Source organism: Phalangium opilio, unplaced genomic scaffold, assembly GCF_054372755.1.
Source record: "Phalangium opilio isolate 3A_F unplaced genomic scaffold, DU_Popi_V2 ptg000017l_1, whole genome shotgun sequence".
Classification (NCBI taxonomy): domain Eukaryota; kingdom Metazoa; phylum Arthropoda; class Arachnida; order Opiliones; family Phalangiidae; genus Phalangium; species Phalangium opilio.
This window is the reverse complement of record NW_028324151.1, coordinates 5119493-5145161: the sequence shown is the minus strand read 5'-3', so window position 1 is coordinate 5145161 and position 25669 is coordinate 5119493. Positions and strand designations below refer to the sequence as shown.

Genomic DNA, 25669 nt, shown 5'->3' with positions numbered 1-25669 from the left:
TCTCTCTTGTGTCTCTCTCTCTCTCTCCATCCTCCGTTTGAACTCTCATCATCTTAGCAGCATCCAAGCTAGTGTGAAAAGTTTATAAGCTAAAAGGCTAGGAAGGAACGCTGTTCGAATCGCGATTGTTATTGTGTATTTATACGGAAACGATTGTTAATCTACCTATATCGTTTTGTAATTTATTCCTTCAATTTTCGTTGAATTAAGACCACTTAAAGATACTTATACAGGGTGGCTTAGATATTATACGGTGTATATACGGTTAATAGCTTCTACAATCCGCTCTACTGCATGGTGGATTTCGCATTCAAAACAGAGGAAGAGTGTAGAATTTACATCTAAAACACGTACGTTAATGATGGTGGAGCGAAGGAAAACCATCAGACTGTACGGTAGATTTCTATTTATCTATTATAACTGAACTGAATTGAACTGAACTGAACTGAGGGATGTATAGAATTTAGATCTAAAAAAGGAGGAGTCGATATTATCTTATCTTTAGTTTTAGATGGAAACTCTACAGAATCAGTTCGTTTGGAGAAAACCATTGAGTCTCTAATTCAAACAGCTATTTCTCTAAATACACCATCCATTATCTTATCTGATAATGTAGAGCTTTGAACTGAATTGAACTGACGTGAAGGATGTGTAGAATTTAGATCTAAAGCAGGAGGAGTCTATCTTATCTTTAGTTTTAGATGGAAACTCTACAGGATGAGTTCATTTGGGGAAACCATTGGCTCTCTAATTAAAACATCTATTTCTCGAAATACACCATTCATTATGAGATCATAGGATGTAGAATTTCCATCTAACACATTAATGATATTAGAGTTAATGGGCAGTTATAGAGGAAAGCTCAAAATTAGAAGCTATTGTCCATCCTCGAATATCTAAACCACGCTGCAAATGTTTCGACCATAAACGATTTAAGGAGAATGTTACAAATGGACATTTTACCAATCCATTTGAACAGCGTGTTTTATTACAAATGCTCCGTTAAACTCTACTATACGTCTATTTAGTTAAATCTACAAATTAAGATTTCTAGTTTTGTTTTCTTTTTTATTTTATTTGGTATAACATACTTTCAAACCCGCTAATTATATATAGCTCTAGATTAGAATCGTGTAATCTAAATGAGAGGGAGTGATCGACGTCAGATACTCTTAATTTCTTAGTGAACTTAATTACTAGTTTGTGGCCCACATACCAAAAATAAACAAATTAACATAGTTTAAACTTTTTCCCTCATTTCCAAACCAGATTTTTTTTTAAAAAACATTTACTATATAATTAAACTAAAATAGGTTTTAACCATCAATTTCCCTAACATTTCCAGTTTTTTTCCCATATATTTCCCTGACATTTATGGGAGACCCAGAATTTCCCTGAATTTCACTAAAAAATATAAATTTCCCCCAGTTTTCCGTGAATTTTACTAAACAAATATAAATTTTCCCTAGTTTTCCCAGAATTTTACTAAAATATATACATTTTCCTAGTTTATCCAGAATTTTACTAAAATATATACATTTTCCTAGTTTATCCAGAATTTAACTAAATTTTCCGTAGTTTTCCCTGAATTTTACTAAATTTTCCGTAGTTTTCCCTCAATTTTACTAAATTTTCCGTAGTTTTCCCTGAATTTTACTAAAAAAATATCTTCCCGAGTCTTCCCTGAATTTTACTAAAAAAATATCTTCCCGAGTCTTCCCTGAATTTTACTAAAAAAATATAAATTTTCCCTAGTTTTCCCTGAATTTTACTAAAATATATACATTGTCCCTAGTTTTCCCTGAATTTTACTAAAATATATACATTGTCCCTAGTTTTCTCTGAATTTTACTAAAATATATACATTGTCCCTAGTTTTCCCCGAATTTTACTAAAATATATACATTGTCCCTAGTTTTCCCTGAATTTTACTAAAAAAATATAAATTATCCCAAGTTTTTACCTGAATTTTACTAAAAAAATATAAATTATCCCAAGTTTTTACCTGAATTTTTAGTCAACAATTTACTTCCATAAAATTTCAAGATTTTTACGAATCCTTATTTTCATAACGGACCTTGATAACAACCTATAAATTCCATAACTAAATCTACAGTTAAGAAAATTTAACTTAAAGTTAATTCGAATTAATAGATACATTATAGAGACCATTTTATTACAATTAATAAATCAATATAGAATATTTTAGACCAATTCAAATTAAACTAGCCTAATAATACTAATCCCCAATATAAAGCTATATAGGCCTAACTATAATTTTACGTAACATATTAAATTAATCTAAAGTTACATATAGGAATTATTAAATTCTTGCGCGTGACGTGTTAATTTAAATAATAGGATTTACAAAAGGGCAGTGCATCGCATGCATGCACGGTGTCGCGCGAATCAGGGCTAGGATTCTGCAAAGCATGCAAAACCGAAAAACTCAACGATGCAAATAATACTACACTATAACACGAAGCTACTACTACCCCTCCCACAAACAACTCGACTTAAAACAGTGTATTAGACCAGTTAAGCTACAAAAATCTAGGAAATCCCCTTTGAAAAATGCACCAAGTGTATTACAGAAGTAAATAAAAAAATCAACAAATGCGGAAAAAATAACGGTATATAAAATTAATGACCTTAAAAGCTAAATACCGTGCTATTAAATTTATAAAAACCGTCTGCTATAAGACAGTCTGCCATTCATTTTGTCTCCCCAAGAGAAAAAAGAAAAATTAAATAAAAAATTAAATGACATTAAAATAAAATTTGCCCTTGCACAATTTTTAAGTTTTCCGCTAAACAAGGAATTTTATCAGATTATATTCTTTATATGCAAATTTGTTATCTCAATTTAAGTTATTAGTGGAATGGCTTCTCAATGCTGTTACTAATTTATTTTTAAGTACAGGGTGGTTCTGATAAGTCTGGATAGCATGATAAATTACGGGGTGTGATCTTTGGGAAATCGATTTTGAGTCACATGAAATTATTTTTCACGGTCAATCTTTGAGGTCCACCTTCTTATAACTATACTATAACCAATAAAAATTATAATCTGGTCTTCGGGCCTTGGTCTATAAGGGTTTCCATTTTCCAATGACAAACATCGATTTGAAAAACATCTTTGACGAAAACATGTCGTGCAAATGTTTATAACATTACCGACCACGTTATTAAAAATCCAGTGCAATCAAATGTACGCCCTTGCAAAGTGCGTTTGTACCTAGTATATGTTTCTGCAGAGTGGGATGAAATATACCGTTCAAGAGACTTCATAACACAGTTGAAATTATTGTAGTTATAATCCTACTATAGTAGGTAAAAATTCTACTACTCCCAAGATTGGAATCTACTTCTGAGTTTGAAGAAAAGGGAATATGACCACTTTTACTTTCGTTTGTACTATGACACACGATATCAGAAACTCTTAATCGTCCTTAAAATTAGAGTCTTTGACTTGTAACTTTGGACAAAAGTGAGGGCCATTTCTAAAAAACGTTTGAACACAATGATTGCCATATTTTAGTTTCAAGTTCATTTGAATTAAAAAAAATTAAACTTTCCGATTAAAACTTTAATAATTTATCATTATTTCAAATACCGACCTGTCACTTCATTTATATTCCAAATTCTCAACTAATTATCTTCAAACAACACCAAAACCAAAACCCAAAAATACGGAAACCAAAAATCAAAACGCGGTTAAAAATATATCCATAATAACAGGAAGTATTAGATCAAACCGTGAAGTATAGATAGATAATTAACTAAGCCTCGGTCGGTACTAACGGAACCTTATTCCTGAAACAAACACCAGTAAACTATATAAATTTCACTATGAAACTGAACTAACCACCAAAACCGTACCTCCTTTCATTTTTAGCCTAACCTATTTATCCCTTTATTAGGCATTTCTCTTTGGTACCAACTCCGGGTGAAATTTATACCAGAGTAGAAAAATATCCTAGTCCTTCTAGAGAAGCTTACAACAAGCAGCCCGAAACAAATAAAAAAAAAGTTAAGAGAAGAAAAAACAAAAAAAAAAAAAGAGGAATGATTCGCTAGGGTCATCCGAGGAGCCAGACGACCCAAAAAGCCCGAGTCTACTAGTGAGGCTAGAATGCATCTTCTACTTCATTCCCTCTCTCTCTCCTTCTCTCTTTCTCTCTCTCTCTCTCTCTCTCTCTCTCTCTCTCTCTCTCTCTCCTTCTCTCTCTCTCTCTCTCTCTCTCTCCTTCTCTCTTTCTCTCTCTCTCTCCTCTTTTCCAGGCATTAGGGTCGAAAAAAAGAAGAAAACTAAAACTGCTTTTGGAAAATAAAAGAAAGAAAGAAGAAATGTTCCTAAAGGCAGGCAGGCGGATAGCTAGGCCTTGGTTACGCTGAATGAAGGAAAGGAGGATGGAGGGTATAGAGATGGGGAGGAGTAGGAGTAGGATGAAAGATGCTATACGAGGATGGGAGGCAATGGGGAGTAGGGGGGCAAGATGAAGAGGATTCTACATTGGAGGAGGTATAGGATATGGCTAGGGGAAGAGTGAAGGCAGTTTCAAAGAGAGAGTATAGGCCTAAAACAAGTTCGGGAAAGATGGAGCATATAAACCCCTTCCATGGCTTTCTAAGAAAATTCACCGAGGGACCCGTGTGTTGAGTTTCGAAAAGTCACGTGACTTCAAAGCAAGTCATAACAAAAACATTTTAGGGAATGTAAATTAGTAATTTTCATTATTTCGGAGTTATAATTAAACGCTGGAAAGGTCGGGGAACAACAGGGATTTATGGGCTTCTTGTAAACAATGACCTTGAACATCACCACGTGCTTATAAGGTGGTCAACAATGGTCATAATCGGTTAGATGCATGGCTCAAGAGCCCTGGAATTGTTGGTTGATCAACGCATTGTTATATAAACCAAATGAATCCCCGCTCTTTGCCTCTTTCTTTCGCAAATCCCCGCTCTCTGCCTCTCATCTTCGAAACTCCCCGCTCCTCGCCTCTTATCTTCGAAACTCCCCGCTCCTCGCCTCTTATCTTCGAAACTCCCCGCTCCTCGCCTCTTATCTTCGAAACTCCCCGCTCCTCGCCTCTTATCTTCGAAACTCCCCGCTCCTCGCCTCTTATCTTCGAAACTCCCCGCTCCTCGCCTCTTATCTTCTCAAATCCCCGCTCCTCGCCTCTTATCTTCTCAAATCCCCGCCCCTCGCCTCTTATCTTCGCAAATCCCCGCCCCTCGCCTCTTATCTTTGCAAATCCCCGCCCCTCGCCTCTTATCTTTGCAAATCCCCGCCCCTCGCCTCTTATCTTTGCAAATCCCCGCTCCTCGCCTCTTATCTTTGCAAATCCCCGCTCCTCGCCTCTTATCTTTGCAAATCCCCGCTCCTCGCCTCTTATCTTTGCAAATCCCCGCTCCTCGCCTCTTATCTTTGCAAATCCCCGCTCCTCGCCTCTTATCTTTGCAAATCCCCGCTCCTCGCCTCTTATCTTTGCAAATCCCCGCTCCTCGCCTCTTATCTTTGCAAATCCCCGCTCTTCACGTCAAAATACTAGTATACCTAAATTTCTTTGGCAGTTTAAATTGGAGGAAAAGGGGCAGAGGGTGGCAAAACTCTCGGAGCTTCTGAAGAGAGAGAGAGAGCATGGAGGAGAGCAGAGCATCAGAGGAGACGAGAAAAGAGAAAGAAACTAGGAAGGAAGAGATGCTCACGAAAAAAAGGAAGCATAGCAAAACTAAAAAAGAATAAAGAAAAAGGAAGAAAAAAAGAAAAAAGAAAATGAAAAATTCGTCTGGATCTCGTTGATATCTATGCTGCAAAAAAGGGGTCGGTCTTTCCGTCTCTTCAATAAACGGGGTCATTCATTAAGCCTATTTTTCTTACCCCCCGTTCAACAAATATACTTCTTCCGTACTTTTTCATTCATACAAGTCATTCGTATCATATACACTTGGAGATAATTAAAAAGTGTAGTAATCACGAATGGCCTTCCCAAACTTCACGAAGCTGAAACTAGCTTTGCAGGGACGTTACTCGTAAGTAGCGGGTACGTTTTCCATTCAAAAATACGCGACCATCTTGAAAAATGGCGGCTAACGAAACAACACAAAAAAATCCAACAATATTGAGCACTCGTTAAAATATAAAATATATTTTCAGGCGGTTTAACGAATTAAAATTCACTTTACTTTAATTAAAACTAAATTGGTCCAAAAGAAGTTTATAGACCAAATTATTTTTATAAATTCAAACCCCCCCTTTTATTTATTTATTAAAAAAAGGACTAATTAGAAATTAAGGAGCTGGGCTAAACAAGAAAGTAGATTAATTTCGAAGTAACTCTTAACAAATTTCAAATTGCGATTAACAAAAGCGGTAGGCTATCACCGGTTTAATACATTTCGTTAAAAGTCTATTAAGGTCCAGGGTTCTTTATCCTTTTTTAAAAATTCTACCCGAATAAATTTTTATTAGCTCTTATAGACCTTTCCATTAATTCCAATAGAGAAGCAAACGTCACGGGGGGCGAGAGAGATCACCTTCTTGCGTTACTTTCCCCCCGCCTAGAACCACGCACCGCTAGAGGCAGCGCGAGACGTCTAGCCTCCCTCGGGCTTCGTCTGGCGTTGCCTCTTGGTTATCACGAGGGAGATGAGATAACGTAAAGAGGGCGACCTCCCCTCTGCCTGTGCGCGTTGGTTTCTCTACTAGAAATTACTGGAATAGTCTCTATAGGCATAGAAACGTTAGTAAGTTGGATTTTTACTTTTCCAATTTTACATTATTAAAAGTTTTACACCCCAAGAGATGTAAGAAATTTAAAAGCTTTTGAACTATAGTTAAGTAGAAAATTCGGAAGGATATAAACATCTATAGTAATATGTATAGTACAGAAAGAATATTATAAAAGGCATGAAGCATTTCTACACGACGGACTTTAGGGAAAGAGGAAATAAAAGCGTAGGTTTTAGGATGTCTCTATCTCTATACACGTAACATCAAAACCCTCATCCCCCTCTCCCCTCCCCGGCTCCCAACCCAGAACTCCTTTCGTTTCATTTTACCATCATACGAGCGAGATAAAGGCAAGTTCAGGAACTTCACGGTGCTGCAAATTTCTCAAAGGGAGTGTGAAGTGAAGCAAACTGATCTAATTTCTATTTGAATACTGTCTGCCGCTATAAATGTATGTAAAATTAAGTTTCATCAAGTATTTTATGGAATTATATAGTAAAGTTTTGTCTATTCATGAGAGAGTGGTCAAGTATTTCATGGAATTATATCATAAAGAAAAGATTTGTAAATTCATGAGAGTGGTAAAGTATTTCGTGGGAATTCGCCATCACACATGAGAGTGGTCAAGTATTTCGTGGAATTGTTTTTCACTAAGACTGGTCAAGTATTTCGTGGGAATTTCCCATCACATATGAGAGTGTATTTGTTTATTCCAAAGACTCCTGGCCCATATTTCATGGAATTAAGCATCGAATTATAAATGTTTGTCCAGTATTTCATGGAATTACGCATCGTATAATAAAAACTTATCCAGTATTTCATGGAAATACCCATCGCATAATAAAAATTCGTCCAGAATTTCATGGAATAACGCTTCGCATAATAAAAACTTCTCCAGTATTTCATGGAATTACGCTTCGCATAATAAAAACTTCTCCAGTATTTCATGGAATTACGCTTCGCATAATAAAAACTTCTCCAGTATTTCATGGAATTACCCATACATCCCTCCATAAGATTGGTGAAATAATTCATTGAATTATCCATGCAAAATTACGACCACATTCTACTGTGACACAAGCCTTCGATAATAGTATTTGTCACATTTTAATTATTTCTCCACCAATCTCGTTATTACATTCACAAAAAAAGAAAGCATTTATTTTCTCACCAATAAAGGCGGTCCTACTCCTACCTACCTCGTCTTTTATTTTTCCCACGTTCACAATTTCGGAATATACCTCGTCTAGTAAAGAATACGGGTTGGGGGAGGGGTTCATTCAATTCACTAGCAAACAGTCAAATTCCCATAGGAAATCAATACGGATAAAGTTTTCAAATCGGAAAGGCTTTCCTCAGTCTATTCGCGCTTCAAGACATACATATACACATACACTTGACAATAAATTTGAAATACCCGAGGGAAGTTTTACATTTTAATAATCTATTAGAAAAAATTAAGAAAATTTAAATATTTATACCTGTTAATTTTTATTATTATTATGAATATCAAATCTATATCACGTTACACGTGGACATTTTTACCAATAAAATTATCTTTAATAATCCAAATTAAAGCTACTTTTATTAAGACTTTGAAAGTACAGACAGAGACATTGTATTCATAAGACAGACCAAAACTACTCGGCGATCTTAAAGGGTTATAGCGAATGGGCGGGCTGGAAAAAAAAAGCGGGAAAAAAATGAAAATGCGGAAGCAGCGCGCGAAAGTAAGCTTGGCGCGAGCGCGCGCGCGCCTTTCCTTCAGACCATGGGGTTGATGTAAAGGGAAGATTGAGCTTAGAAAGAAGGGTGGTGGTGATGGTAGTAGCGAAATAGCGCGCCAAAAAAGAGCGGGAAAGAAGGCGGTGGCGGCGGCGGCGGCAGTGGCGTCGGAGGGCACCCACATATATAGCACCCATAGTGTGCCATGATAGATGACGTAATCTGGGCCGAAGGAAAAAGGGCCAGTTTTTTTTTTATCTCTCTCTCTCTCTCGAACATTTTTCAGGATAAAAGATGGACTAGAGTTTTAACGGGGGACACACGTATTTTAGACGCAACTAGTTTGAGTTAGGTTCCAGTTTCAGAACTTTGTACGGACTTAGGGTGATAAAAACGCTCTCAATTCTGTATCGCGAAAAAGGGTCTCCCTTGTTGGGGAAAAATATCTAGAGCCTGCATCTCGCCAAAAAAGCCTCGAAACATTCGTTCAACTTAGCCGAGTGAGGGAAGAGCTGGAATACAAAACACATAATAGGAATTATAGTGTGTAGCCGTTTTCTCATCGGATTTTGCGGAGAAGAGCTATAAACTAATCATAATGTGTAACGACTTGGCGTTACTACCAATCAATTAATGAAATCACAGTTAGAAATACGTCAGAGTTACAGGGAGCCCCGCCAAAAATTTAAAAGTCTTACAAGAAAAATAGGAATTTTTTTCTTCTCGGAATTATAGGATTTTATAAGAGAAAACAATGTGTTTTTATAGTAAAATATAGGACTAAAAATGCATGGTCATATATAATACTATTATGGCTTAAACTACGTAGAAAAATGTAAAATATTTTTTAACAAATTGGATTTTACTTTGAAAATTCAAGAGGAACTTAATTAAAATATAATATATAAAAAACTGCGAGCGAACTCCGCAATTTCGGTCAAATCTAGTCAAATGTGGTCTCAGTAAAAGAGCCAGTTAAATTTTAATAAATTTGATGCTAAACTATAAACGAAAACTTCCCAAACTAAGTCAAAAATATAGGATATTATAAGACTTCTCATTAAATTATAGGATAATATAGGACAGGTTCAAAAATATAGGATTTTATTATAGGAATTATAGGACCGGTGGGCCCACAAAACCCATGTATAGAAATTAACATGGGGCATATAAGGGTTCACAATGATTCCTGTTAGTTGTATGCATTCTTGGTAAGAGGGCTGGATATATTCTCTCTTTCTCTCGTCTCCCTCAATGTTAGGCCACAGAATAGGCAGAGACACGGGCTTGACGGACGATGCGAAGAAAAGATATTTTGGCCCTTTTTTGAAAAATGTCTTTCCTAGGCGATGATGTACCAGAGATATTAAAGAAAGGGTGAAAAAACTGTTTTCCAAGAATGAGAGGAAGATATATATTTTTTCTTTTTTTTTTTGTGTGTGGAGGATTTTCTATAGTTATTGTATGGAGGTATAAGGGTAAGACTAATTTGCTTTAATCCAATGGCTCATTGCATCTATACTGCATAATACCAGCAATAAAGATTTAGAATTTTGGGAGTTTGGAATACGCTGCTGCGTTTGGGTTCTAGACATGACCTAACCATGATCGTGTTATATCACGAGAGTAAAATTATAAGGATACTAATAGGGTCATTGTCATCACCATATATTTGTGTTTGGGGAGTTCTTGCTCAGTTTCGTGAAGCAATTATTCAATTTCTCTGAATTTGTCTGAACTTTATGGCCAATTTTTAAAATTATTTACAATTTTGGAAAATTATTTCCGACCTTTGAGGTGCATTTTTCAAATTATCTGAATTATATCTGACCTTTGGGTCAATTTTATTAAATTATTTCAATTATTTCAGACCTATGAGGTACCTGAATTATTTCTGACTATTATAGACCAGTTTCTAAAATTCTCTCAATTATTTGGTACCAATATTTCAAATTATCTGAATTATTTCTGACTATTATAGAGCAATTTTTAAAATTCTCTCAATTATTTGGTACCAATATTTCAAATTATCTGAATTATTTCTGACTATTATAGACCAATTTTTAAAATTCTCTCAATTATTTGGTACCAATATTTCAAATTATCTGAATTATTTCTGACTATTATAGACCAATTTTTAAAATTCTCTCAATTATTTGGTACCAATATTTCAAATTCTCTCAATTATTTCCGAATATTTGGGACCATTATTTCAAATATTCTCTATTATTTCCGACCATTTTTGGACCAAAGTTTAAAATTCTTTATCAATTTTTCAAAGTACCCAAATTTGTTTACCAATAAAGAAAACAAGAATTTCGATTCCTCAATGTTGACAATCGCGAAAAAATAAGATATTACCTTCATTCCTTCAAACAAATCCTTGAATTTTAAAAGCAGATGCCACAAACCATCTACGTCACTCCATTTTAATTAATGATCGTTTACCTCGGTATAAAATGCTACGGTACAACATGTAGTAATACGAAAACTAGAACATCTGTCCATGATAAAGCAAATAACCCTACTACAACGCTACGTTTACAAGACATATTGCATTTCAAAAAAATTAACTATATACACCTACAAAATTAACTAAAACAAAACCGCCCCTCCAGCTGATCTCAAAACTTTCAGCCATTGAGTTTACTTTAAAATTGCTCATTATTAATTTTTTAACCAATCTAACTCGCAAGTACCTGCCATGTGCGAGTTACAGTAACTTAAAGAAAAAAAAAACTGCAATTTATTCAAGAGGAAAAATTATAAATTTTAAAAATTTTGTTGGTAAATACTTCAAAAGAAATGCCGTCACCCCTATATGAAACAAACAACAATAAATAATAGCACACTTATATAAATTATTTATGTTTTTTTGGTTAGAGTCGCCAGTCTGACTTCAATTTAGTAGGGGCATTAATGGCGAAATTCCTCATATTATGTGTCATCATGAATTCATAGTTTTAAATTGTTTAAAAATAAAAATAAAAATATTTAATTTTAATTAAAGATCAAATCCTCTTTGAATGATGAAAAAGCTCAAACTAATCTCCCTAATTATATTTTCAAACTAAAAATAGAGATAAGTTAGATTGGTTGAAAAATCTTTCCCTTTTTTAATAACTAAATCCTAAATCTAGACATTTCTTAACTACAAAGAGATTGCTAAAAGAAAACACAGACCGAAACTGAGACCCGATACTTCGATTTATAGAGAGTGATATTTGCTAAGCCTTCCCCGTACATACTACATACAGTCATAAGTTCATAAGATAAGTTACATAAATTTGTCACTGGTTACAAATTGGAGCTTGTCATGAAGTGACGTAGGTGAAACGTCATAGGTAAAGCGTCCCCTGGTAAGGCGTTGTCAAAGGCTTAGTAATGCAGACTAAATAGGACCTAGATGGAACTTGGTCCTGCAAAATTAATTAACCACTGAGTGTAGGACTTCAATTCTCGCTTCCGTCGTTCTCGAACTAGTTATCTCGAGCTGTAAGTCTCTTCTGTAGCATTACAAAGTATAGGTAGCGTCATACTTATGGAAGGAACATATCTTATGAACTTATGATACAGTCTATGGTTAAAAAAAGTCCGATACCAGTCGGCAGTATATCAGCGACAGTGAATCTATAACAACAATGGATCTCCATTATACGTGAAATAGAATTGAATAGATGTATAATTCTTATTTTTAATATTGCCTAGAAATAGTGGGGACAACTTTGAGGTTAATTTCCTTCCGAAGACATAACATTACGATTTATTATTTATCTGTTAGAAAAGAAGTGCATTAACTAGAAATTATGGATGGAATTAACTTTGTTTCGCGAGGTATTAGGGGATAAAAACTCAATTTAGAGGTAGAGAAAATACACACTTTTTCCATCATGTTTAATTTAACAGATGTTATGAGTGGAATTTCTACTGCCTTTTTAATGAAGGGTAAATGATCTAAGTTTTATTCGAAACCATAATACTATATCAGGGATAGATAGACTTTTTTAAGACGGAATTCCCAACGGTTAATATTTACTTCAGTCCGACTCATAGACGAGTACATAGCCCCTTCCTTCAACACGTAACCAAAAAATTAAATTTTCTTATTGGCTCACTAAAACTACGTATTGGTGACGTTGCTGACAAGGAGGGCCAATAATACGTAATTCCTGTTTACATCTGTCGCTATGACTACGACCCCTCTTGCGTTGTACCAGAGCCCACTCGATCCGCGCTCCCGGACGCTGCGCTGCTCGCGCTATATAGCGCGAGCAGCTTACGTCGTGATGCGCGTGATCGAGTGGGCTATGGTTGTACAGAAAAGCATCTTTACAGGGGTTCAAAATGAAGCTGTCTAAAAGCAAGGGTACGGAAATTATTCGGGAATTATTTTTAATAGCAATTAAGAGGTAGGGAATTTATTGCCGGTGTTTTGGATTTGGAGTACATCTGTAAGGGTGAAAAGTGTTCGCTAATTCTTTCTAAAGCCAATCATGTCTACTATCCTCATAATTTTGTAAGCGAATTTGATGAAGTTAACCAAGGCTTAGTGAATGGCCAGGAGTTTTGTGAGCTTAGTGTTTGGTTAAAACCTGTTCGTGTTGTAATATCTATGAAGGCTTTTAAAGCATCACTACAACTTCATCAAAGAGAAATAAATCGTATTTCAAAATGTGTTTTGGTTTCAAGCCCTATGTCTTGTGTTACTTCCATTTTTAAACAATGTTCTTTCAAAAATTACAATCGGAGCCCAATCCATTCCAACTTGGCAGACGACGTTTATTTGACCCGGATATACATACAACGCCATAATGAAAATAAGACCCGCCTCTTCTTTCATACCCCCCGTCACGGGTAAGGGGGTCGTGGACTAGGACGCGCACCCGAATAACCCTGTTACCCATTCCGTCTTAAAAAAGTCTATCTATCCCTGACTATATAAAATAATGAATATTGAATGAAAAAATAAGTGTTTATTTGCAATATTAAGGAAAATGTAAATAATTTAGGTTAACTCACTGAAGTCTACACGCACAGTTAGACGACACTGGGGACTCAAGGATTTTTTTTAATTAAAAAACTGGACAAAGGCCACTTAAAATGGTTAACATTTGAACGTTGTAATTTGTAAAACTAATTAAGTGGCCACAAGGCCAGTAGACCCAAAAACATTTAATTTTTAAACTGGCCCAGGTCCACTGCCTTATTTCTCAGCAAGCTGTGATATAAAATTCAATTGGATAACGGATTTTCCAGTATCTGCTTTACAAAAAAGCCAACCCATAGGCGTAGGGGTCAATAAGTTAACTGGTTATAATATTATCTTTAATATTGCAGCTATACAGGGTGTTTTTGAAAAGTCCATCAATAATGAAGGAGCGTGTTTATTGGACCATTTTGACTCTTTGAGTTGAAAATGTTCTATGTTATTTTGCATTCCAAGCCACTGTTTTCAAGTTAGCATTGGAGTAATTTACGTATGACCCCTTAAATTTAATTAGAAAATTGAATTACAACTGTAATTTAATTAAGGGATCATCCCTAAAACATTCAAATCATAACTCAAAAACAGTGGCTCGTACGGCAAAATGTCATAGAACATTTTCGACTCAAAATGGCCCAATAAACACGCTCCTTCATTATTGATGGACTTTTCAGAAACACCCTGTATACACATACTTCAAATAATTTATTCATTATTTTAAATATTAATTAAAAAAATATAAAAATGAAAATAAAGAAATTTGTATCGTGGAAGTTTCATTAAGTTGAAATTCTCTCCATTCAACATTACGACTCTTCTGACAATATTTGGTTAAGTTTTTAACTAAAAATGAATTAAGAAACTCAGGCAAACATTATTTAACTGCGCGTGTGAAAAGGCCGCCCCGTTGCATATAGCATATATTTTTCTGAAAATTTGATCCAGTTAATATTTAAATGCCTATGCAGTTGTAGTTAACTATGCCTTATAGTAATGGTAGCGAATAATTGTGTTTTAAACAAACATATTTTATACTTATAAAATAAACGTAATTTGAAATAGCTTTAGGTGAAAAAATCGATGTATTTTTTGGTGGAAAAGTCAAAATCCATGATAAATATTTTTTCTTTCTTTTGCAATTTGACGGTATTTAGAATGATGTAAAAAATTTAGTCTACTGATGGGTGGCTAAAATATATAACGTCACAGACACGTGACCAATTAGGGGTGTGGTTACGAAAAACTAGGGCTATAAGCTTACTATTTAGTACCAGGGCTGGAAATAAGGACAGGACACTGGACATTGTCCAATAAAATTTTAAAATGTCCCATAATGTTTTTAAAAACTAAGGAGGTCACTGGACATTTTGACCAATAAATGGTTCCGAAGTTTTGATAGCTTGACTATGAAGATGCTACGCTATTTTTGCACACTCCACTGGACAATGTCCAATAAACTTTCCAGTCAAATGGGGGGTCACTGGACACATGTCCTATAAGAATTTTTTCTTATTTCCGGCCCTGTTTAGTACAGTTAGGGCCTAAGACCTTGCAGTCACGTGGTCCCTGTGACGTATTTGAAAATTATATCACAAATGCATTTATTGAAGATTAAAAGGTACTAAAATAAATCAAAAACTTTTCAAATCTGAAGCTGAATCTTCCAAGAGCTGTAAAATCACAATATGACTTTACAAGCTCATTTGAAAGAGTAGACCTAATGACGTCACAGTTATATACGGGACTTAAAGCGAGTATACATTTAATAGATTTAAGGTTTTTATTTCAAATGCCGAATAGGGGTTTGTGTTTCTTCACTTAAAAAACTAAAAATAATTTTAGGCGCCCAGATAAGTGCAATGTTTAGGAATTCTTTAAATTTTACCATGAATAACTAATTAGCTTTTACCACACCATAAATGAGTACTACAGTACGATAAAAATAGTTTGAAGTTCAATAGACACTGGACAATTTAAACATATTCATGATAAAACGTCTTAAGCTTACCCCCTTGACTTTTCGAGAATAGAAACACATAAAAAGGCTTTTTACACTAGCAGACAAATTTATGTTTGATAATATATTCTCAGTATATTCAAATTGGTACCCTGCGATGTTTCTAGCGCGCCATGCGATGCATTTTTTAAAAAAGGTTTTCGCGCCATAACCCCACCAGGGCTTATAGAACATTTTTGGTAGCATTAAAAATCTGCATGGCTAGACGCTGTCTGCTAATGTTAAAATTATGTTCACTTGAGCAAAAAAAATTTAAACCCTTTCACGAAAGGAAAATGCAGAGGCAAAGCCTAAAAACCAAACCCTCCCCAATATTTTCCAACTAGTCTATTTCATTTTCGTGAATAGCTAATGCGCAACAGGTGTTTGGCGCAAAAATGCCATTAAAAATGACCAGGCCCTAACGCGCCGTCGTATATTAAACGCAAACTTAACCAAAATAAAAAATAAAATATCATAAATGCTGCTGATAAAATAGACGTTTCCTACTTCTTTGACCTTAAAAAACTTTCAACACCATGGTTTTCACGGGAATTGGACTCCCTGCCACTACTTACGTCACTTTCACGAGTAATATATTGCATAAATTACTCAAATATATTTTTAAATTCAATCCTATTTGAAAATTATACGAGACAAACACGCGGGAAAAGTACGCGCGAAATGACGAAAACGCGGGAAATATTGGGAAGGCGCGCTCAGACGCGCGCTTCCTCGTTCAACCTTTGGCAGATCAAGGCCTACTGTCAGCGCCCTTAAGAAATTCAATTCGGCATTTGCCGCGTGATATTAAAACACCATTCAGTCTGAATTTAGGCGCCCCCTCCCTTTTCCACGTTTAAAATTCACAAAAACCATAAAAATGTTTAAGTAGAAATAAAGAAAAAACTGACCTTCCAGCCCGTTCCGGCTTCCCTGTAGTACGGAAAATTCGCGCAAATCCAGGTGTAGATGTCACTTAGGGTCATTTTCTTCGATGGAGAACTGTTAATCGCGAATGATATTAAGGTGGCGTAACTATAGGGTGGTTTCCCCTCACTCTGACTAGAATCCGCGGCCAAAATCGTCGTGTTGTTATTAATCACGCTGTTGTCGTAGGGAACACGTGTCCGACCACCCTTCATTGGCGAGACACTGTCGTAGGTCATAGGTGGACCCCCGACCGAATTCACGTCTACTCTAGGTAGCCAATCCATGGTTAAGCCACTACCGGCATGGTCGGTGACAGTTTGCATTCTAACCTATCAAATAAAACCCCGAAAAAAAACTTTCCGGAAGTAGTTTCTACAAAAGAGACGACGGCTTCTTTTCAAATTCGGTCTATTACTACTACCTAAGCCTAATTCTAAAGAAAAGAATCGGATGATGATTTTTACGACATCACGCCCGAGTCACGAGTAGTTTTGATATCGAAAACGTTTTGGTGGACGCGCGCGAACTTGCTGTCGGTTCGCACACTTCACTTGTGTCTGGACTTGATGTCAACGCATACCGCGCGCCAAAATTTTCCCGCGTGCACCTGCGTTAGTTGGATGCAGACTGAGGTCTCCCGGAGTCCCGGTCTCCCCCGAACGCCAGATTCTACGAGAAAATACTGGCACCTCTAGGTCGATCCTATCCTACTGAAATCTGAATTGGAATGGGGAAGTTTTGGCGGGATTTCAGCGACACCTGTTGCCAGATTGGGGCACTAAAAAGTTTTTTTTGTGTTTGATGGGGGATGGAAATTATCAAAGTTTTCCTTTCTTTTAACTTCCCCTTCACCCCCCCCGTTTCTTCTGTTAAGTAGTTTAAGGGTTAATGCACCCCCTTTTTTTGGTTGGCTTGTTAATGGAATAGGCCAATTTGAAATTGAGGGGGATGGAAAGGTTAAAAAAGGTCAATTCATTTTTCATCAATTTCTTAATTGACAAAATTCCCAATACAATTGAAAGCCAGTTTGTACTAACTTCCAGGAAGCTCTAGAGTCTAGACTTCGCTTTTGTACTACCAAAATTCTAGATGGCAATTTGGGATATCACATAAAGACACCTGCCAGTGAAAATGCCTTAGCTATGATATTCTAATCGTGGCTCTTATAAACCCTATAGGGGATGAGAAAATTGGGCGCTTAGCCGACACAATAACCAAGGAATGAGCAAGGGGGCTCGTAGCACTGTTTAAATCTGCGGGCGCCGAGGGAGGGGGATTAAATGAGACGTCATATTCCTCGGTTCGCAAACTTCTTCCCTATTCCCTTAAAATTACAAAATCCATGTTCCATTAAGAGTAAATTCGGTCTAACATAGGCATACGTCAGGGATAGATTTAACTTTAAAAGTAGGAATGGAGAACGGTTAATATTTACTTCAGTCCGACTCATAGCCCAGTATAGAGCCCCTCCCTCCAACACGCAACGGAAAGTTTAAATTATCTTATTGGCTCAATTAAAGTACGTTTTGATGACGTTGCTGACGGGGACGGCAAAAAATACGTAATTCCTTTTTACCTCTGTCGCTATGACCCGCCTCTTCTTTCATAACCGCCCGTCCTGAGGAAGGGGGTGTGACTCGTGCCCAGATTACTCTGTTCTCCATTCCTACTTCTAAAATTAAATCTATGCCTGCATACGTTTAACCCTTCTGTCTCAAACCACATCCAGGTGATCTACAGTACCCCCCTTTACAAAACGCGTCCATGGGGGGGGGGGAAATCAGTGGTACAGAATTTCTGCAGTGTGGTACCTACCAGTGTGCACACATTGAAATTTCAACTCCCGCTACTATGCTAAACAATTATGAATTTCTAACCATAATTGTATCACAAAAAAGTCAAGAGAAAATAAAAATTTTATTTGGAAATGTTCGATTTACAGTTTAAAATTTAGCATGTTCTTACATAACCCAACATAATTAAAATAACGCGTTATCACTGATCATTATAAAATTATGTTTCACAAGTATACAAAATTTAAAGACTGGAATCAACGTTACTTACAGTAACAATTGGTCCAGTCGACATAGTTTGAGAAACGCCATTTCTTTTATTTTTACCAATAACGGACTGGTCCATGGTCATGGTATCAGCCAAGGCACTAATCAAATTGTACGGCGATTTAGCCAAAGCTTTAGTAACTTCAGACATTTCTTCCAAATAAATCTTATTCGCTTTCTCTACAGCCAATGCTTTATCGGCGGCAGTAATGACTATGGGTTTTGACTCAACTTCAGGGGCGTTAACGTTATTTGGCAAGGGACGGAGTGTTTTTCTTATCAGGTACATATTCCATTTTCCATTTGGACCCAAAACGGCATCAAATTTAACGTCCTCCCATAATTTCAAACGTTTATCGAAGTTTGAAACGGGGAAATGACTTTTAATAAACCAAGTTTTCTTGTGATTGTACTCTGCCATTTGTCCTTGAATAGTTTTGTTCGTTTGCGAACTTACAACCTTAACAATTCCACTTCCATTTAAATGTTTCGTTACAATTCCTTCGCAGTTATAAGCAATACGTGGGTTTTTATAGACTTCCTCGTAGTTAACTGGTGCCGATCGGACTTCAATTGCAACCCATAACATCTCATTATTAAAACTAGTTAGTAACACATCGCAGTCTACAACTTGTTCGTAAGCAAATTGATTGAAATCATAAACGGGATTAGCTTCCGTGTTTAACATCAACGTATTTTTGTCGCAAAACACGTTCATCCTTTGCCTATTGCTCTTTTTCGACAAGTAACAAGCAATTGTCATGTGTTCCTTTCCAATTGCGACTATCGTACCTTTGACATTCCAATAAAACGTTTTTTTATCGTCTAAAGCGATTCCGTTCGTGATATTGGTTGGACTATTGGCTTGGTTGATTACAACATCTTTCTTACATACTGGACACTTGTAATTTCGCCCTACTATCGATGACGTAAGAATCTTGGCCGCAGTCCAAGTAATGAGACCATCAAAGTTGGACGAAGATGCGGAGAACATGACTTTATCTCCAGTTTTAAGGCAACTACTAAAATCCAACACCACGTTCCCATTTACAGAAGTACCAATATTGAAACGTGCGAAAACGGTCTTCGAGTTTGAGCCAGGTGCGCACCAAATTGAACCAGAAACTTTCCCCACGGAAAATACAGTTCCAACCATGCAACAGGCATTGGAACTCTCTTCAGATTTCAAAATGGTAGTTATCGATGTTTTGGAATCATTGGATGGAGTTGTTAAGGTCTTTAAAGCGGTTTTGGAATCATTGGATGGAGTTGTTAAGGTCTTTAAAGCGGGTTTAGTTTCAATAACGGGTTGTTGCTTGGCAGTTGCAGTTGCAATTGCAATTGCCGATTTCAAGAATATCTTATTGTCCTTTGATTCAAAATTGTTACTAGATTTTAAAATTTGGAAGACACTTTCGGGAGATCTATCTTCGAGATTGGCTAAAAGTTCGGATTTTTTCCATGACAATAGCTTAGTCAAATCTTTAACGAACAATCCACCCGCTAATTTCATTTCGTTTTCAAAGAAGGATATTACTTCCATTCTTAAACTTTTAGTTTCTTGGAGTTTGGGTGCCTTTAAGGTCTCTACAATATGTACTAGGCCATTTTGGTCCACGTGGAATTCACTCGGGTAACCTAGCGCAAACGTTTTGAGCTGGGCAACGGTACAATTCGCGTATCGTGGGAATGGCTCGGGATTAAAGACTTCTCTTACAAATTGTACCATAGTTTCTAACTCTTTACGGTCCTCTCCAATTAGATACAAAATTATATCCTTTATAAGGCTTTGATAGGAACTCTCGATAAATTCATTGGAGTTAGCGCTAATACTATAGCGGATAACTGCCTTGGAGGCGTCAGAAGAAGTGACAAAGACAAAATTAAAGGACAGCACAAATTCCTCTAATCTATCCTCAAAATTATGACCAGGGTAAGAGTGTATCACACGCACAAAAGGTTTGGAACAACAATTCTCAATTTCTACTATGTTCTTTAGATAAAATTTACCCCCAAATTTCTCATTAACGAAATGAACAAGGTATTCGAGTAAGAATACGGTATTGAGCATGCGTCGAATATGAGCTTCTTTTCCCATGATATCCCCCTCTTTTGTTACAGTTACGACTTCTTTATTTTGAGTTGAAGCTATGGGCATTAAATTAGCAATATTCAAATCAGTTTCAAATGAACGAAGATCATTCCCGATATCTGAATTGTCAGATTCACTTCCGCTATCAGACAATTCAGAATCTGTTTCCCAATGTGTTGAATTATTTTCACTGGAAAAATCATCCTTTTCCAGTGTTTTCAGATTTTTGTTTTGAAGAACGTTGGAAAGTGGGACAGTAAGGTCTCTTTGGGATACAATGGCTTCTTTTGCAATTTCAGATTTAACATTTAAGGGTAGGACTAGGTTATTTTCGTTTCTTCGGGTTGGGCGAATGGGAGTTTTGTCAGGGCTTGGATATTCCCTTTGCGGTGATTTAAGATGATCGTTACATTTTTCATTCATTCCATTATTTGGGTTACATTTTGTGGTTATAATTGGATATTGTTTGTCAGCTTCAAATTTTGGTGTTGGATTTGGTTTTGTTATAGTTTTTCCCAAGTTAAAATCAACATTTGTCGATGTATGTGGCTTAATTGCAACAGCAGCTGCATAAGTGCTTGAAGCCAAATTCTGGGTTTGTTGATTGGCTAAAGAACTATTTTGTTTTGAAGGAAAGCCCTGATTTGTCACCATTGTAGGTGTTCGATACCTGGCAAAAGCCCCTTGGTCCACATCAGCTTTTGTCACCATGGTAGGTGTTTGATGCCTGGCAAAAGCCCCTTGGTCCACATCAGCTTTTGTCACCACGGTAGGTGTTCGATACCCGACAAAAGCCCCTTGGTCCACATCAGCTCTAGCTTCGCTACTAGTAGATGTTTTAACATTCAGCGGTAATTGATATTGAGGTGTTGCTCGATTTACAACAGTTTCAGGCCTAAAATAATCAAAATCTTAGAAGCCAGTTGTAATAGAGCTATCTCAGTAGGCTTAGTGTGACGTCACCCTTGCTATTTGCCCATAGAGTGCTGTCAGTTGTGACGTCAGATCCAAGGTTAAACGTCACGAGTCTGCCTTTAGCAATGGGCGGCCATGACAGTTACCGTTTTTTCTTTATGGGAAAACAGCATGGGTGACGTCACACCGGTGCTTCTGACAGCACTCTATAGAACCAAAGCGGTACCAAACATGGCCACCCACTGCCAAACCTAAACCCATGACGTTTTACCTAGACACTGACGTCACAACTGAGATAGCTCTATAGAGTGCTGTCAGAAGCGCGGTAAAATAGTAGTATTCCCCCTCCACGGATTTTTAAAAGTTTGTACTCATTTCTGATAGTAAAGGAGGTGAGGAACACGATGCCGTTAAAAATTTCCACCGCAAATGATTTTGAATTTTTTTTTTTTAATTTTTTTTTTATGAAAATTGCAATATTTTGGAAAAGGAGAAATCTAATAGAAACTGAACCTAACCTAACCTAAGCTAACCTAAGCTAACCTGAACCTGAACCTGAACCTAACCTGAACCTAACCTAACCTAACCTAAACCTAACCTAACCTAAACCTAACCTAACCTGAACCTAAAATATCCCAAACATAATCTAAACAAGTGTATGCGCCCCAAATATCAAATATACAAACAACCATAAGTAATATGTGCTACCTTTTTTTTTTAAAAAAAAATCATTTGCGGTGAAAAATTTTGACGGCATCGTGTTCCCCACCTCATTTACTATCAGAAATGAGTACAAACTTTTAAAAATCCGTGGAGGGGGAATACTACCATTTGGCCGCTAAAGGCAGACTCGTGACGTTTAACCTTGGATCTGACGTCACAACTGACAGCACTCTATAATCATTAAAATATTATTTAACAACTTACATAGCTGCTGTTACAAATTCTGCACCACTCTTTGAGACAAATCTATCATATCCACGATGATGACTAATACTTTTAGGAACTGTAGTTTCTGTTTTGTTTTGATAAGAAATGAACAATGATTAGTTGTAAATAAGACATGGCTTGGAAAAACTACACTGCCCCTACTTTCAGTCTCAGGAGTCTTGGAATCGGTGTTTCCCATGTTAGTTTTGGAATCTCAAATACCAATAAAAAATTACTAGCACATTTATGTTATGTACAAATTCACTTTTCTATTTTAAACTTCAATTGTAAAACCATAGAGATGTGAAAAACACAACCGCTTATCACTATCGCATCAGCGAAATGATGGATGATAAACCGCCTTTAGTGATTCATAGAAGACGACGTAAGCGGTTAAAGAGAGGACATAAGAAAAATACATTTCTAATATTATAATTATAATAAATATCTATGTTCGACCAAAAAGTTATAGTGGACTCATTTTTCTAAGGGTTAGGTTTGATATAAAATAGAACTCACAAAAATCCTAAAAAGGAATACCATAAATTCTTATGTACAGTAGAGTAAAATGGACCAGTCTGGGAAATAGCACACTTCTTCTGGTCCAAAACCAGTTTATTAATTGCTTGGACTAGTTTTTTAATTCAAGAAGTGGGGGTTACTGGTTCTCAGGACCAGTTTATTAATTGCAAATCTATAGGAGAACAAAGGCTGGGACCAGTCCGGAGACCAGTTAATTATTTCGGGGACTAGGGGGGTCACTGCCGCAGCACACGTCCACTGGTCCAAAACCAGTTTATTAATTGCTTGGACTAGTTTTTTAATTCAAAAAGTGGGGGTTACTGGTCCTCGGGACCAGTTTATTAATTTCAAATCTATAGGAGAACAAAGGCTGAGACCAGTCCGGAGACCAGTTTTTTTTTCGGATACTAGGGGGTCACTGGTCCCAAGGACTAGTTTAAGAAATATCCTTATTTCCCAGACTGGTATAGACGTAAATCGACGCTGATAACCTCCAAATCCGTCTGCTTCTTCAAAATATCTCTTAATCAGAGTTAGGCTTAGGACTTAACGTTATTGCAATTGTTTCAAATTTATAAATTGATATGTATTTATAGTCTAGAATCGTTTTATAGTAATTATAAGTTATAATGAGCATATTTTTAAAGCCAGGTCAAGCTGAATTAATAAGAGCTTCCCAAAAAGACGAGCAATACCTGCATCAAGTTAGGGGTGATATCGGAGATCTTTTACAGAAACTATTTGGTGATTTAATAACCAACCAAATTATTCTAAATATCGAATGAATAAATTAACACGAAAATACACATTTCAGGTGTCCCAAATTGGCTAAAATGGCGAAAAGAATTTGATTTACTAGCTGATTTTACATACTTTGCCCTTACAACATTATCAGGTTTACAAACATTAGGGGAAGAGTATGTTAATATTGTTCAAGTTGATTCAACATTACGTCAAATTCCGTCGCTTTTAAGGCGACTTATAGCGGTTCTTTTTCAATCATCGTGTCCCTTTCTATTACGTTTATCATTATTACGTTTGGAAAAACTTATACAATCAGGCAGGCTTCCAATTAACAATGAGAAAATTAAGAAAAACATTTTAAGTATGATGCCAGTGATAAAGCGAAGCATCAACTTAGCTCAACGTATTCACGCAGTTATTTTCTACTTTACCGGGAATTTTTATCATATATCAAAAAGAATTTCGGGAATAAATTATGCAAGTTAATTAGCTCCCTAATTATATACTGATACCATGGATAAAGAATGCGCGTGAGGAAATTTGTTTTCACTCTACAGGATAGGCAACTCCCTATCTCGAACGACAGAATATTCTGTATATACTCTGTTACAACGTCGGTTGTCAGCACGCACAAAGCTATTTCTCTATGTAACCTACCTTTGTACGTGCTGACAAGAGACAAAAAACTTCAGGATCTTCAGGATTTAAAATATCCGCGAGTTTTTTAGCTGAGTGCACGGACCTCTAGGCCTTAGTTTCAAATAGGTGTGAAATTGCCTACAGCCTACTAGGCGTATTTGAAACTAAGGCCTAGAGGTCCGTGCACTCGAGCCAAAATACTCGCGGATATTTTAAATCCTGAAGATCCTGAAGTTTTTAGTCTCTTGACAGCACGTACAAAGGTAGGTTACATAGAGACCTAGCTTTGCGCGTGCTGACAACCGATATTGTAACAGAGTATATACAGAATAAGCTGTCGTTCGAGATAGGGAGTTGCCGATCCTGTAGAGTGAAAACAAATTTCCTCACGCGCATTCTTTATCCATGCTGATACATAGTTCTAATTTTATTTTAATTACTTAATTATAAAAGGTTCTATTAAGGAGTTGGTTATCAAATGAAAGCTATCAAAGAACTTATAGAATGTTAGGATGGGTCTCGTTTTTACAACTGGCATTGACCCTAGGGATGGAAGGTTTTTCTTTCTACAAAAAAAAAAAGTTATTTCATGATGAAGTTGAGAATTCAAAGTATATAAATATTTTCAAAGTTCAAAAAGACAAATTTTAGAATAGGAATAAGATGTTTGAAATATGTTTCTTGATTTAGTTTATCTCTTGATAATGTAAAAGGGAGTGAAAAATGCTCATTATGTCTTGGTAAAAGGCAAGATACAACAGCTACACCTTGTGGTCATTTATTTTGTTGGTTTTGCATTATGGAATGGATGGAAAGCAAAGTTAGTTATAGTTAACAACAAAATTTAATTAATTGTTATTCAAACTAACTAATTTATATTATTAATATTATTTTTATCAGAAAGAATGTCCTCTTTGCAGAGAATCTTTTGGGGTTTCAAGATTAGTTTGTTTACAAAATTATGATTAAAATTTCTGTATTTTGTAGGGTGAAATCTCAATTTTTCTGAAAAGTAAAATAAAATATTTTTGAAACTTTCAATTTGTGTTATTAGTTTCGTATATTTCCGTAAGAGGCCGACACGTACGCGTGACGTCATTGTATAGGCGCGATATTTGAACACCCATTTCAATCTTCCACTTAGTAAATTTTTACTGTGTAAATGGTATCAGAGGGGAATAAGAGAGAAGGGAGACATTAGAGCCTGCTTTTTTTTTTTTTTTTTTTTACCACCTACGCACACTAGTACTTAGCCGTTAGGCCTTTAGCACCAGGAAGAATGGAGCGAGAGACCCTACGCGGCCCAGCACTGACGGGGGCCACTAGGTCGTATTTGTAGAAGCAGGGAAGGATTGAGGTTTACTTGGGAGGTGACGGAAGGTGGAATTGG

General features: G+C 36.3%; 3 protein-coding genes across 5 annotated transcripts in view; 1 reads left to right on the top strand and 2 right to left on the bottom strand.

Moving 5' to 3' along the window:
* Window positions 1-17104, bottom strand: part of LOC149702665 (uncharacterized) — a 137678-nt gene extending 120574 nt beyond the window's left edge. The window contains exon 1 of the mRNA XM_089866527.1: window positions 16359-17104. Within this exon, the coding sequence (XP_089722653.1) occupies window positions 16359-16700 (342 nt within the window). The 5' untranslated portion in view covers window positions 16701-17104. The remainder of the gene's footprint in view (window positions 1-16358) is intronic.
* A 1171-nt stretch (window positions 17105-18275) lies between these two features.
* LOC149702664 (uncharacterized) lies at window positions 18276-22767 on the bottom strand. Of its 3 annotated transcripts, XM_089866525.1 has the most exons (4): window positions 22537-22766; window positions 22372-22459; window positions 21303-21424; window positions 18276-21245 (listed from the first exon to the last, which is right to left on the bottom strand). In XM_089866525.1, exons 1-4 carry the CDS (start codon window positions 22571-22573, stop codon window positions 18415-18417), a joined length of 3078 nt encoding a protein of 1025 aa, XP_089722651.1. In that variant the 5' UTR covers window positions 22574-22766; the 3' UTR covers window positions 18276-18414. The 3 variants fall into 3 exon arrangements, with proteins under 3 accessions (XP_089722651.1, XP_089722652.1, XP_089722650.1); XM_089866526.1 differs by having other exon boundaries at window positions 18276-21352; window positions 22537-22767; XM_089866524.1 differs by having other exon boundaries at window positions 18276-21424.
* A 634-nt stretch (window positions 22768-23401) lies between these two features.
* Window positions 23402-25320, top strand: LOC149702663 (peroxisome assembly protein 10-B-like). Its single transcript, XM_089866523.1, has 5 exons — window positions 23402-23640; window positions 23711-24117; window positions 24733-24890; window positions 24970-25099; window positions 25180-25320. Exons 1-5 carry the CDS (start codon window positions 23526-23528, stop codon window positions 25246-25248), a joined length of 879 nt encoding a protein of 292 aa, XP_089722649.1. The 5' UTR covers window positions 23402-23525; the 3' UTR covers window positions 25249-25320.
* Window positions 25321-25669: the final 349 nt, after the last annotated feature.

Bases quoted from the DNA above. Each gene is read 5' to 3' on its own strand.
- LOC149702664 (XM_089866524.1), bottom strand. From the start codon at position 22,573: ATGGGAAACACCGATTCCAAGACTCCTGAGACTGAAA. The intron at 22,460-22,536 runs GTAGGGGCAGTG...AAAACAAAACAG, and splicing joins CAAGACTCCTGAGACTGAAA to AAACTACAGTTCCTAAAAGT. The intron at 21,425-22,371 runs GTAAGTTGTTAA...TGATTATTTTAG, and splicing joins GAATTTGTAACAGCAGCTAT to GCCTGAAACTGTTGTAAATC.
- LOC149702663 (XM_089866523.1), top strand. From the start codon at position 23,526: ATGAGCATATTTTTAAAGCCAGGTCAAGCTGAATTAATAAGAGCTTCC. The intron at 23,641-23,710 runs GTGATTTAATAA...TACACATTTCAG, and splicing joins TCTTTTACAGAAACTATTTG to GTGTCCCAAATTGGCTAAAA. The intron at 25,100-25,179 runs GTTAGTTATAGT...TATTTTTATCAG, and splicing joins TGGAATGGATGGAAAGCAAA to AAAGAATGTCCTCTTTGCAG.